At 47.2% G+C, this 14215-nt stretch overlaps 4 protein-coding genes across 4 annotated transcripts; 1 reads left to right on the forward strand and 3 right to left on the reverse strand.

The window, feature by feature from the left end:
- On the reverse strand, nucleotides 1-1120 carry BDW43DRAFT_270728 (uncharacterized protein). Its single transcript, XM_032041359.1, has one exon. The coding sequence runs from the start codon at nucleotides 604-606 to the stop codon at nucleotides 268-270; it is 339 nt and encodes a 112-aa protein (XP_031901886.1). The 5' UTR covers nucleotides 607-1120; the 3' UTR covers nucleotides 1-267.
- Nucleotides 1121-2029: 909 nt separating this feature from the next.
- On the reverse strand, nucleotides 2030-6684 carry tcsC (putative two-component osmosensing histidine kinase (Bos1)). The gene has a single exon (XM_032049979.1). The coding sequence runs from the start codon at nucleotides 6137-6139 to the stop codon at nucleotides 2120-2122; it is 4020 nt and encodes a 1339-aa protein (XP_031901887.1). The 5' UTR covers nucleotides 6140-6684; the 3' UTR covers nucleotides 2030-2119.
- A 4602-nt stretch (nucleotides 6685-11286) lies between these two features.
- Nucleotides 11287-11782, reverse strand: BDW43DRAFT_270734 (uncharacterized protein). Its single transcript, XM_032041360.1, has one exon. The coding sequence runs from the start codon at nucleotides 11605-11607 to the stop codon at nucleotides 11446-11448; it is 162 nt and encodes a 53-aa protein (XP_031901888.1). The 5' UTR covers nucleotides 11608-11782; the 3' UTR covers nucleotides 11287-11445.
- Nucleotides 11750-13704, forward strand: BDW43DRAFT_38054 (phenylalanine--tRNA ligase subunit alpha). Its single transcript, XM_032049980.1, has 2 exons — nucleotides 11750-13471; nucleotides 13525-13704. Exons 1-2 carry the CDS (start codon nucleotides 12009-12011, stop codon nucleotides 13616-13618), a joined length of 1557 nt encoding a protein of 518 aa, XP_031901889.1. The 5' UTR covers nucleotides 11750-12008; the 3' UTR covers nucleotides 13619-13704.
- Nucleotides 13705-14215: the final 511 nt, after the last annotated feature.

Below are 14215 nucleotides of genomic sequence, written 5' to 3' on the forward strand. Positions count from 1 at the left end.
AGTCACACTGGTGGAATCCCACCTGGCCCTGGCCCCAGTCAGACAGGAGGAGTTCCGCCGGGCCCCAGTCCGAGTCACACCGGTGGAATCCCACCTGGCCCTGGCCCAAGTGAGCCAGGCCAACCCCCATGCCCAACTCTCCCCATAGGTCCTAGCAGCGGCGGGGAAGTGCCAGGAGGTAGTTCATCCCCATCCACCAAACCCGATACTACGGGACCAGGAGGTCCGCCAACATCGCCCACTGTTCAAGTTCCAACCGTACACTCTTCAGTGAAGCCTCAGCCTAGCAGCAGCTCCCCTCCAGCCAGTACTCCAGTTCAACCTCCAACAACCAAACCTGTCCCCCCGTCGAGCACTCCAGGAAAAACCAAGCCAGGCCCTCCAACAAGCACTCCTGCTCAGCCTCCGTCCAGTGAGCATCCAACCAAACCGATTCCTCCAACAACTAAACCGGTTCCCCCTACAAGCACACCAGTGCAGCCTCCAACCAGTGAGCATCCAACCAAACCGATTCCTCCAACAACTAAACCGGTTCCCCCTACAAGCACACCAGTGCAGCCTCCAACCAGTGAGCATCCGGTTCCTCCGACAAGCACCTCCATTCATCCACCAACGGAGACCCCAACCGCTACAGATCTGGGCACTTCGGTGCCTATAGTCCCACCATCTAGCAGTGTGACGCCAATCCCACCCCCATCGCCAAAGACATCGTCCGAAGATGGGGTGAAGCCAACGACGGCCGAGTCAGCCATTGTTCCCACAACTACTCCTGTACAGGATGATCCCCCGGACGACCCCCAGGGCGATCCTCCTGGCGATCCTTCGGACCACAAACTTATGAGGGCGTTTTCCCGTCTTCACTTGAAGAAGGGTGAAGCATTGAGAAAACTTAACTGGGTATAAGTCTGAGAAGAAACCTAAGAAGCCCTCTGAGTCCCAACCATGAGGATGGTACCGGTGAAGGGGAGTAATACTGGTAGGTAAGTGTAGGGTTAATTATTTTCCTACGAGAGATCTATATTGAAGGGGAGCAGTTGTGGAGCTGCTACTTGTGTCTTTCTTCCTAATTCTCTTTTACTTACTGTCGACCGTTCGAGTCTGCGAAGTTCTTAAAAAGGTGAACGGTAGATAGGTGTTGAATGATATTGTGTTTTACTAGTATGATCTAACTATGCTGGCAAAGGTCGATCTGCGTGTGTAGTCACTTCAGTCGTAAGGTCTTTTTTTTCGATGGTATGTTCCCCAGCGACGTAACCGAATGGCCGTTCACCGATACAATTTATACACGCCAAAGAGAAGAGGATTCAGAGATAGAGAAATGTTGTGTAGATCCAGAGCTTCCAGGACCCCAAACCAAAAGTTTCATCTGCTAGTATGAGAAAGAGAAAGGGGCAAGAAAGGATTAAATACAATACAAATAGGAACGGAATAAAAGAGACGGCCCCGACACAAGGGGATGCGTTTGAGAAAGGGAAAGGATCTTTAGGTTCAAAATCAAAAGGGTAGATAACTGCAAGATACGCAAGACAACAACCATCATCGCGGGGATAATGATACTGGAAATCCCCTCCAACGGGTTGCTTCAGTTCGCCCAGATTTGTCTTTATCCCGGTTTATTTGGAAGAACCCCACCAGTGGTTCCATGCGCCCAACACCTTACACCAGAAACAGCTGGCATAGCAACTACCCGAAATCAACAAAAACCACAATGAATATGATACGGTCAAAACAAGACAAAACATGGCCCATGGGCTGTAGACAGTCGACGTGAGTCCAGCGAAGAAAACATATGCAGGGTAGCAGATAGATAGAAGGGGAAAGATAAGCGAGAGTCGTAGTAGGTGGAAAGGAGGTTGGGTGAGATGAGGATCAAGAAGGGTTTCCCCGAAAAGAAATAAAATCCAAAATGAAACATGAGGTCGACCATGACAAGAAGCATTTCTTACAGGCGCGCAATGAAAAGGGTATATAAGGTTCGCATCGAAGCCACTTGAAAGATAAAAGGAAACGAAAAGGAAGCGAAAGAAGATCTCTAGAAAGTTTCACGAGCTATTGGACCGCAGCAGTGCCTGCTTGTTTCCCGAGATTAGCACACTTATTCTGAAGGAGAATGAAAAGATTATTGACGTACCCGCTCCATGGAGAGATCCTCAGCCTTCTCGGCACTAGGACTTGCAAGACCACCCCGATTGACGGTGCTCGATGCAGTGATTGATCTACCTTCCATGGCCGGACGTGGGCCTTTGCCGTCTGAGCCCGTGTGATGAACCGGATGCATCTCGCCGCTACTAGAGATTCGCGACTCTTTGCTCTTTTCCAGAAGGGAACCACCAAGCGTGGCACATTTAAGGATGGTCTGCATCATTTGGTTCTGCTTTAGTGGTTTCGAGAGATACTCGTCCATCTGAGCTTGTATACACTTCTCGCGGTCGCCCAACATCGCGTGCGCAGTAAGGGCGATAATCGGCGTCCGACTAAGACCGGACTCCCTCTCATATTCTCGAATCTTGCCTGTAGCCTCGAAGCCACCCATGACTGGCATTTGGACATCCATGAGGATGACGTCGTATCGACGTTGCTTGACGGCTTCCACAGCTTCCAGACCGTTACTAACGACTGAAACATTATGATTGTGTTTCTCTAGGATCTTCACGGCCAATTTCTGATTAACGTCATTGTCCTCTGCGAGAAGGATGTCAAACGAACGAGAATGGTCGGTAGTAATAGGAGTAGAGCGGCCTTCAAGCGCAGGCAGCATACCATTACCCAGATCTATAGGTTGGCATGGTGTGGTCATATACGAACTGATTCCGAGATCCAATGCAGACTTCAAGCTGACACATACCAACGGGCAAACCAGGACAATAGGCACGTATTTGAAGTCATCGAATGTCCGGAGCAACCGCGCTGTACCAACAGAGTCCACAATGATAACGTCGTACGCGTGGCCAGACTCCTTGCCAGATGGGTCCTGAATCTCAGGTGGCGGCACATGATCTTCATTTCGGACAACCAGCGGCTCTAGATCCATCTGCTTGAGCATCTTCATAACATTCTCTGCCTGCGTGCCGTTCTCCCCTTTGTCGATGAAGAGGACGCGGTGGTTCTTGTACGGAAGGAGCTGAGATGCAATGACATTCAAGGACTGGTCTGCGAGTTTCACCACGCACGTGAAGTGGAATGTGCTCCCATGGCCATACTCAGACGTGACCCATACATCACCACCCATCAAGTTCACCAATCGTTTCGAGATAGATAAACCAAGGCCTGTTCCGCCGAATCTCCGCGTTGTCGAGCCGTCAGCCTGCTGGAAGGTATCGAAGATTAAGTCAAGTTTGTCCTCCTCAATACCAATACCTGTGTCAGACACGGAGAACTCGAAAGCATATTCGTTGGCTGCACACTGTTCGCGGTCCGACTTGCGAATCGTGAGCTTAACCTCTCCGTGCTCCGTAAACTTGATGGCATTGCCCACCAAGTTAAGAATAATCTGACGGAGACGGAAGGGATCACCGATAACGTAGTCTGGTACCGTGTTATCGACCTGGTAGGTCAGGCTGAGGAACTTCTCATTTGCCTTCACCGCAAGAGTCTTCAGTGCGTTGAAGACGGTGCCTCTGACAGTGAAGGGAATACTTTCAATAACCATCCTGTTCGCCTCGATCTTTGAAATATCGAGTATGTCATCAATAATCGTTAATAAGCTGTTGGCGAGATTGTGCACAACATTCAACATCTCACGGGTATAAGGCTTGAGATCATCCGTATCTAATGTCAACTGCGTCATACCGATAATGCCATTCATAGGTGTACGGATTTCGTGACTCATATTTGCCAGAAATTCAGACTTGGTGCGATTGGCCAGCTCGGCTGCTTCCCTAGCAGCAGTGTTTCTCTGAATACTATCACGGAGGTTGGAAACCATCTTATTGATCTTTCGCTTCAACTCGTCCATCTCACCGGAAGCATTGACGGTGATAAGCTTCGTGAAATCGCCGTCGGTTGCGGCATCTGTAATTTCACCAAATGCACGCACCTGAGACGTGAGATTTTCTGCCATGATGTTCACATCCTCGGTGATTTCCTTCCATGTACCAGCAATTCCTTCGACGTTGGCTTGACCGCCCATCTTGCCATCAACACCGACATCGCGTGCGACCTTCTTCAACTCGGTTGCGAACTTAGCGAGTCGGTCAACCATGTGATTGATCGTCACTTTGAGTGTCAAGATTTCTCCTTGGGCATGGACTTCGATCTTCTTGCTAAGATCACCCTTGGCAATAGCCTGGGTAACATCCGAGATACTGCGTACCTGCGATGTCAGGTTCTGGGCCATGGTGTTGACATTATCGGTAAGATCCTTCCATTTGCCCTCCACATTATCCACCTTGGCTTGACCACCAAGAGTACCATCCGTGCCTACCTCTCGAGCGACTTTGCTGACCTCAAAGGCGAAAGTATTCAGTCGGTCCACCATGCCATTGATCGTGCTCTTCAGATCTAGTATTTCACCTTGGACATTCGCAGTAACCTTCTTGGTCAGGTCACCCTTTGCCACGGCGGTGGTGACATCAGCGATTTCTCTGACCTGGGTGGTGAGGTTGTTGGCCATTCGGTTGACATTTTCGGTCAAATCCTTCCACGTACCCTCCACATCATTGACTGTGGCTTGACCACCGAGCACACCATCCGTACCGACCTCCTTAGCAATCTTAGTAACTTCCTGCGCAAATTGACGCAATTGATCCACCATGGAATTAATGATGTTCTTCAGCTCTGCAATCTCTCCTTTGCAGTTGGCCTGGACCTTCTGTGTCAGATCACCTTTGGCGACCGCTTTCGTGACGGTAGCGATATCTCGCACTTGGGTTGTCAAATTGTTCGCCATCGCGTTGACATTGACTGTGAGTTCGTTCCACATGCCTTGCACTCCTTTGATCTGAGCCTGTCCACCCAGAACACCCTCAGTACCGACATCACGTGCGACGCGTGTAACCTCCGTGGCAAAAGTACGAAGTTGATCCACCATGGTATTGATTGTCTGTTGCAGTTCCAAAATTTCACCCTGGGCCCGGCTCTCAATCTTCTGGCTCAGGTCACCGTGGGCGACGGCTGTTGTGACTACGGCAATCTCACGCACTTGATCCGTAAGATTCTTGGCCATGATATTGACGTTTTCTGTGAGTTCCTTCCAGATACCATGAACTCCTGTGATCTGAGCCTGGCCACCAAGGATACCTTCAGTTCCGACCTCTCGGGCGACTCGAGACACTTCACTACCAAACACTTGCAGCTGGTCCATCATAGTGTTGATCGTCCGTTTGAATGTGGCAATTTCTGGGTCCATCTCCAGGGGATGTATCTGCACCTTCATTGACAAATCACCGTTGGCGACCTGGGTAATGATGCCACCAATTTCCCGTAATGCCTTCTGGAAAGCTTCGTTGGCTTGCTGGTGTTTGCGAAGCTCTCGCTCCAGCAGGACCACGTCTTCATTTTCAACCTTGGTCAAAGCCCGCCGCGTTTGTTCTTCCTGCTGTTGTAACTCATCACGCACTTGGGCGATAATGTCTTTCTGAAAGCTTATCTCCTCCGCCTGTTTTTGAACATGGTTCCGTAGATAACTGATGTCCTCCTCGCGTACCAGTCGAGTCCTCGAGTCCAGATCTTCATCTTCATCGCTCTCCTCTTCGTCAATATCCTCCTCGGGCTCTACTGTTGGCCTTGGTTGGGAGGGTCTATGGGAGTTTTGCTGCTGTATTGCGGAATAGAAGTTAGAAACTTGCTGGGACGACGAGCGAGAAAGACCAAAAGACCACAAGAAGTCAGCTTCCCTCTCAATAGAGTTGAGGGAAGGCTGGGAGGGTTCAGGAAGGGTTCCGGGGGAAGTCTGGTGACTGACAGCTTGAGATTCTTGTTGATGAACTCGACGAACTAAAGCCTCCAACTCAGTTTCAAAGGCCGTCTTTGCTGGACTTGCATCTCCCGGTAGCTTTGAGAACTTGGCGTCGTAACCATTGGCTGAAGAGTGAGATGGTTGAAAATCGAAGGGAGGAGCGGAGCCGGAGCGAGGGGTTTCTCGGGCAAGACCCCGAAGGATGGCAGCAGCGGCCGCGAGCGTTTCGTCCGCGCCAGCCATTGTGCCTAGGACGACTCAATCACAAACGTGACATAAGTAGTGTTGCTGCGAAGATTTTTCCTTTCTCCTTTCGCTCGTTCAAGATTCGTCTAAAATATGATAATACCGAAGATGAGAATTTATTCGGGAGACCGGTCCAGCTGATCGTTTTAAGAGGGGGACAAACAAAACGGAAGGGATAGAGGAAATAATAAATAAAAAATTATGAGCGAGGTGTATTTGAGAATGGACGGGATAAAGGAAAGAGGAGTCTATAGGATAAACGTTCGGATATTGAATCGTGGTGATAAATAAACAATATTGATCACCAACAGAAAGTGTAGAGTAAGAGAATGATAAAAGAAAGAGGGAAAATATTGAAGGGAAAAAAATATTACCAAGTAACTGTCGGTTGGTGATTGGGTGAAAGACGGAGGGGGGGGTGAAGGTAAGAAAAAAAAAAAAAGGAAAGGTGGTTTAGAGAGGAAGAGGTGAAAAGAGGAGAGGAGAGAGAGAAAGACTAAAAGCAGCGTGAAAATTAAACGATGGGGTAAAGAAGAGGAGGACGATCCAGAGGGAGTTGAAGATGAACCTAACTTAACCTAACTAACTTACCTGACGGGAAGCCGTGTTACTGACACGAATGATCGGGCGAATCTACTAAGGCGACATGGGGGTGGAGAGCGAACAGTCGAAAATGGTCCAGGGTTCCGGTGGACGGTGTGGGCAAAGATTCAAGAATTAAGGCAAAAGGATAAAGCACCCGAAGAGACAGAGACCGTCTGGTCTGGGCGGCGAGACGAGAAAGTCAAAAAAAGGGAGAGGTGAGCACTGAAAAGGGGAGGTTTAGATTATCAGAGGTTGAGATTGTGGTTGTGAGTTTGAGTAGTTGGTTCGGTGGAGAGAGAGAGTGTGTGCGAAGAGAGTGAAAGATCAGTAAGCGTCCGTTTGGTGTGCTTTGCGACTTTTCCTTTTTTTTCCCCCTTTGGTGAGAGCGCGCGGGTGAGACTTGAGAGGGAAGGGTAAAAAAAGGGCTTGTCTTTCCTAAGAAGGAGAAAGGGCCCAAAAAAAGAATAATAACTACCAAACCAAAAAAAAAAAAAAAATTAATTTACGGGAAAATAATAAAGAACACTCTGCTCTGAAATCGAGAGGGGCCCTTGGTTTGGATTGTATTTGCTCGCTTTGAATAAGTTTCTTTAAGTTCTTTTTTCCTTTTTATTTTATTTTTATGGTTGTTGTTATTATATTCTCTTATACCCTCCTCTGAATGGGTTTGAATTTTTTTTTTTTTTTGATAAAAAAATCTGGATTGTGGACTTTGTAAGGGGGCGGAGTTGAAAGAAAGAGTAGAAGATAGGATAGAACCACGACACTTGTGAGGGGGAAACAGGGAAAAGGAAAAAAAGGAAAGAAAAAAGAAAGAAAAAAAAAAAAGATGGACGAGGAGACGAATAATGCTATTGGGCTTGACTTTGAAGCACCCAGCCTGGCAGAGAAGCTGACCTGCTGAATCGTCGTTCTTTGCGGTGGGTATTGTTACTAGTTGGGTAAAGTATATAGTGGTTACAAGTAACTACTACTTACTGTACCCTATGAGGAGCATACGCCGACCTATGAAGACAAAAACTAACTACTCTGTATATAATCTCAAAAGAAAACGAAAGAAAAGGAAAAGAGAGAGAATAATCCAATGCAACTCTATCCCATGTCTATTGTTGTAATAGGAGCAAATATTTTTCCAAAGGTTTTCAACGATGTATTGAATTGAATGCACAACGAACATTACACCCCAGATCAATTTAAGTACATACTATCTTCGTCCTATTATTTATCTCATCATTCCCTCCGATCCGATCAGGTACCGGAGAAAGAGACTTATCCCAATTCCAGTACCTCAGTGAGGACCTTTAGATTCGTCTCGGACAGTCTAACTACTACTACATCCTACTAATAATAATCCAGTTAGTTCACGGAATAACTCCAACTCCCATCCCTCCGAGTCTAATAGCCTGGAGGATGGTGCAATGGAATTAAAGGGAAAGAGAAAAAGTAATAATAGCAGCAAGTGGAGGACGTCTTTCCAGACTTGTACATTGTTGTGTGTGTCTCACTCATACCCTGTTCCGTGACTGGATGGTGGTGTGGATATTATGGGATTTAGTGCGTGGGCTTTAGAATCCACTACACATCAACAAGCCACTTGACTGCCATCGTCGTAACCGCCACACCCACATTGCTAAGTCTTCGTCATGGGTGCACGGGCACCCCCTTAGCCTCCATCCTGTCTTGTCTTTTCAACTTAACTACCGATCCATCCGCTTTTATTTCCTGGTCGCTGGGTTTACTTTTTTTCGCTCCGAAACTTGTTATCTTTCTATTTTCTGGTTCTGGGGGATTCATGACCAATTAGTCCATCTTTCACCGACACCAATCAATCACTTTCATTCCCTAGTACTTGTACACAAGGTTCTGGGATCAATAATATTATTGTATTGTACTTGATAAACATTCAATTCAAAAGTAGGTAAACAAGGTGATTCCTTGAAAATATTACGACGAGGGAGGGAAATAAAATACACTTGACCGATATGTTGTGAGTGAGTGAGTGTGTGTGTGTGTTTTGATCCTTGTTTCATCACATCCTATTATGTGAGGATTGTGGTGATCACTTCCAGGACTAGTGGCGATCGTATGGATGTCTGTGGTTCTAGCTCATAGTGTTGGCCCCGGTTATTACATATCACACTCCTCACCATTTTTGGTCAGGAGGTGTGGTCAAGGATGATGAAGAAAGGAAGGAAAGTAAAAGGATGGAGGGGAAGAGCGAAAGGTGATCCTAGATGGAAAAGAAAGATTAATTAGTATTATTTTTTCCTCTCAAGGAGCCAGGTACTTAGATCTGGACTTGAAGGTTGAAAAGCTCAACCTACAGAGTACATACAGTGTACATCAACTTTAGGTAGAGGCCTTGAAGTTGATCCGTCATTTTTGCCTGATAGTATTCATTGGATATCCTGTCCTGTATCCTGTCCGTATTTGTATGCACATACAATACACACACCACCATCCCTGGAATATCCACATGTCTGGAGACCACCTTTTTCTAGAGAAGTTTATTGAGTAACTCTAGTGGCTCCTGATTGATTTCACTGGTTCCTCCCCCAAATTATGATGGGAAGGTTCCAACAAAAGCTTCGTCGGTTAAAATCTTATGAACCATTCTAGGGGGGAAGTGGTTCCATCAGGTAGATAGGCATCACCGTCAATCGGTGGGGGGGCAGGCCTGTATGTAATGTACAATGCACCTGGGTGTACGATACATACAACGCTAAGATTCCCCTGGAGCATCGACGGCGTCTTTAAGACCAGAACTTAACAGTCGCGTGCGGGTCCCATCAAGAAATACATGAGCCAATGATGGAGAGGATAGCCTGAATTGCTCCAGAGGAACTATTCCTCTTTGAGATTCTCATGCGAGGTTGTAAAAATTTCCGTCGCAGTTTAAAGGGCTGATAAAGTGCCCTTAGGGAGGATCGTTACACCTTTTCAATGGTTTCAAAAGCCGGCTAGCGCCCGTTGGATGGAGGGGTGTTCAAGCCGCAATCTCCTTGGTTGCCTTAAATATCGTATTCCGGGGTTGTAGCGTTAGTGATTAACTTTCGTCCATGCTGACCTGTCACTTGGCACAACACTCTCTGGGGTATGCACAGGTAATCATAGTGAGGCAGCACTAAGAGACGGGGATACGCCGCGGTAGTGCCTAGTTTATATTCACGGAATAACCCTATATATTTGAGATTGGAGCCGAGTAGTCAGAACCTGTTCTAAATATATTTCCTTTATTATCTGTAATTGCCGGTTCACCTCCATCTCCGACAGTCGACCTGGATAGATTAAGGCCCCGACTACCTAAAGTTGACATGTCTGTGGCCTCAGAGTAATAGGAAATGACGGAAGTAGCTACTACTAAATGGTATAAAGTCCCTTCTTGGGCTACGTGTCTCACTGCCAGTTACTCCGTGGATATTGCAGTGCATGGCGGACCCAGAACTGGTTACTATTGAATATGACCATAAAATTACCTAAATTATCAGGCATATAAGCGTGCCTAGTGAATAGGAGATTTGTTGAGTCGAATAAAGCGCTCAATTACTTGGTCATGAGGCCTATATAAGGATTCATAACCCCCCTAGATAGGCCTCCTTGATAGTAGAGCAATCAAGTCAGTTGAGGATCATCAATCTAGGCGTTCTACAATCGTCAGATACGATTTCAATACGTGTTTTTACTACATTTACTGCCTATTCTCGTACCTCATATTGAAGCCATGACGCAAAAGAAACAAAATAAATCTATGTTATTGTTCTAATTACATCTACTCCGTACACTGTTGTCGATATCGACGGGATAGAGTCGGTTTGGTTACGTTTAACTTGGGAATCTCTAGAGCATTGCCAGTGGCTATATCCATACTGATTTTCTGAACCCTCCTAAACTCAGACTTCCCTCCCTTCCCACCACCCCCAATTCCTTGAGCTATGCCGATGAATACTTCGTACTTTCGCATAATGGCATCCGGCCAGTGTCCAGTCTCGTTCCAAATAGACATATTCACGGTGACATACTCTTGTACCAAGGGACATTTCATATTCCTATGAACGGGATCAGCGACGAACTCATGTCCTCGAGAAGAAACATTGGCCAAGCTAACAGAATTAGTTATGTCCACGTTCGTGGCACTCCGGCCACTAGAAAGTCTCTTCTAGCCAGTCTTCGGCATGCTATGGCATTATGAATGGTGTCATTATTTTCATTCTGAATATCTGACCGTCTCTTAAACAATATAATGGTATGGCCCCCTTGGTCAAGGCTCGCCACCATACTTGCAAGACTTTCCAGGTCGTCCGGGGCAAATAGATTTTCAAAAGGTGGTTCCTACTGTGGACGAGGTGCATTCTACTTATGGGCACCTATATTTAAGGAATAACATCCTACATGACCGCCGTTCTAATCTTGAACGTGCGTGGAATTTCTGTTTAGTCCGTCCCCATTGGTATCTGCAGAGTGGACCTGGTCTGGAATATCATGTACAACTTGGTTCTAAGGCGTCAACAGAGAGTAACGCCCACCTAGTAATTTAACCCGGGGTCTCCTAATATAGGTCTCTCGCACTGAGCTGGATCCGCTATGTATCGCCTCGCATAGCCGACTTTAGCTTGATAGGCACTGAGCAACACCTATTTTTAAGTTCAAAGGGCACAGAAAGATTCGTTTGAATGTATATCAAATACGTCCGTGCTAGGTCAGTCAACTCCAAGCTCGGGTCATCTTTTTTTCCGTGTTCTACAACGCGGATATATATATATATAGTGTAGAACTCCGCTAAGATGAACGTATGCTATAAGCGAGGGTAGTTGCACAGAAAAGCGACAGACGAGCCATACCGGGGAGCAGAAAATATCGTAATTTTCCCGCCCAATATTCATGCCAAGTTAGTTTCTTAGATGCGCTGAGAAATCTACTTGGCCAAGAGAACGAACCTTTAGACTCCCGAAGTCTCCAAAGATCCTCACAGGGCAATTGGGTAACTCCGCTGGTTTTCCTAGTCTAGTGCCTTACCTAGTTGGAATGAACAACAAGTACATTCAAAGTTGAGCAAACCTAGTGTGTATAAGACGTTGGCGTGATGATGGTCACTGATAATGGTGATACTTCAAACTGACTATTCCTATTATGGCTAGGTCACGGGATGGTATTCAAGCCGCCCGAAGACTCACAGATCGGAAAGTGGGCAGTATCTGTTCCATAATTCGAGCCCTCAATTTGCCTTTCACCACCTTCCCCTGTTCGCCCTTCGCCCGTGCTCCTGTGATTTACAAGTGCAGCCATGGCGTCCGACTTGACGAGCCCCATCCTGGACGCCCTGTCCGCGTCCGACGCACCTATTCTCTCCAGCCAAGCTTTCCCCTCCTACCCCTCATTGAATGTCAAGAGTGCGCTTGACCGTCTGGCTTCGCGACAGATGGTTGAATATGAAACAATTGAGCGCGAGGTTGCTGCACTGACTAAGGAGGGTGAGGATATCGCTGCCAATGGCAGTCATGAGGCCAAGGTCTTCCAAGCCGTGGTGGCTGCTATGGAAGGGTTGAAGATCGGCGACCTGCCCGGAATTGTTGGAAAGGAAAATGCCAAAGTTGGCCAGGGAAATGCTTTCAAGAGAGGCTGGATTAAGAAGGATGGACAACTACTGCGTGCCAACACTGACTCTATTGTTGACGAAACCCGCGAGCAGTTGTTGACGGTCAAGAAGACCCAGACCCTTGGGGACCAGAAGGCTCTTGGAGACCTGAAGCGCCGGAAGTTGGTCGCCTTCCAGAAGGAACTCAACTTCAAAATCTCCAAGGGTCCCAAGTTTGCTAAGGAGTTTGTCAAGGAGGAGACCGATCTTACCGCTGAGATGCTCATGAACGGCTCATGGAAGACCGCCCAATTAAAGCCCTACAACTTCAAGGCTAAGGGTGCTCCCACTTCTTCCGGTGCCTTCCACCCTCTCAACAAGGTGCGACAGGAGTTCCGTAATATCTTCTTTGAAATGGGCTTCGAGGAGATGCCTACCAACCGTTTCGTGGAGACCGGGTTCTGGAACTTCGATGCGCTCTTCGTGCCCCAGCAACATCCCGCTCGTGACCTTCAAGATACCTTCTACATCTCCGACCCCCCTACGGCAGACGCTCCTCGTGAGGATCCTGAGTTTGACCCTCACCGTCCGAAATCCGTCCAGCCCGCCTCCGCCGCAACCCAGGAAAAGCCCCTCGACTACAAGCAGTACTGGGATGATGTCCGTGAGGTCCACGAGAACGGCAAATACGGTTCTATCGGCTATCGCTATCCCTGGAGCGCAGACGAGTCGTTACGGCTGGTCCTCCGCACACACACAACGTCGGTCTCGACATATGTCCTTCACAAGCTCGCTGCCAACCCACGGCCCGCAAGATACTTCAGTATCGATCGAGTCTTCCGTAACGAGGCTGTCGATGCTACTCATTTGGCTGAATTCCATCAGATCGAGGGTGTCATTGCTGATTTCGGTCTTACGCTGGGTGGCCTGATCGGCTTCATGGAAGTCTTCTTCGCCAAGATGGGCATCCACCAACTGCGTTTCAAGCCTGCCTACAACCCTTACACCGAGCCTAGTATGGAGATCTTCGGATATCACGAGGGTCTGGGCAAATGGGTGGAGATTGGTAATAGCGGTATGTTCCGTCCGGAGATGTTGGAGCCTATGGGTCTGCCCAAGGATATGAGAGTTTATGGATGGGGTCTGAGTCTCGAAAGACCTACTATGATCAAGTAAGTGACTTATGCAAATACATCAACGAAGGAAACGCTAACAGACCTCACAGATATGGCGTCAGTAACATTCGAGAACTTCTTGGTCATAAGGTTGACCTCAACTTCATCGAGACCAATCCGGCCGTTAGACTGGAGAAGGACTAGACGATTCTATAGAGATGGATGGATTTATTTTTCTTTTAAAAAACCCCAAGTTTCGGATCGTATAAATGATATCACCTGCTTAGAGCTATCAAAAAAGAATTATGATGTGCATTGAATTGAGATACGTGATAATGGGCCCTTGAGGTATTCTAAGTAGAAGTAAAAATCCACATGAGTGTTTTCTTAATTCTGCTACGCTATGTCAACAATCTACCGGTAAGTTTGCTATGTTCCACCCGTATCTGTGCCCCAGCGCACGGCTCTGCAACAGTGGCTCTTCAGAAGGCGGGAGTGATATTCGGCGGATGGATATTACTGTCTACCTCCTCGCTCATGGTGGCCAGATGTATGTTTTGCACATTCAATCTGTGAATGAGGAGGCCTTGATGTGCCGATGGGACGCGAAATAAGAGAGAAAAGAGAAACGACTAAGAAATTACAGAACAGGCTGTACCTCACCGCCATGGCAGCGAACTGGCAATAAAGTAACAACGAAAAAGAATAAGAGGGAAAAAAAATGGAATTGGATGGACCGATTTTGATTGATTGACTGATCTGTTGTATGAAATATCTTCATTCATTTATCTTAAATCATAT

This window comes from Aspergillus alliaceus (assembly GCF_009176365.1).
Source record: "Aspergillus alliaceus strain CBS 536.65 unplaced genomic scaffold BDW43scaffold_13, whole genome shotgun sequence".
Taxonomy (NCBI): domain Eukaryota; kingdom Fungi; phylum Ascomycota; class Eurotiomycetes; order Eurotiales; family Aspergillaceae; genus Aspergillus; species Aspergillus alliaceus.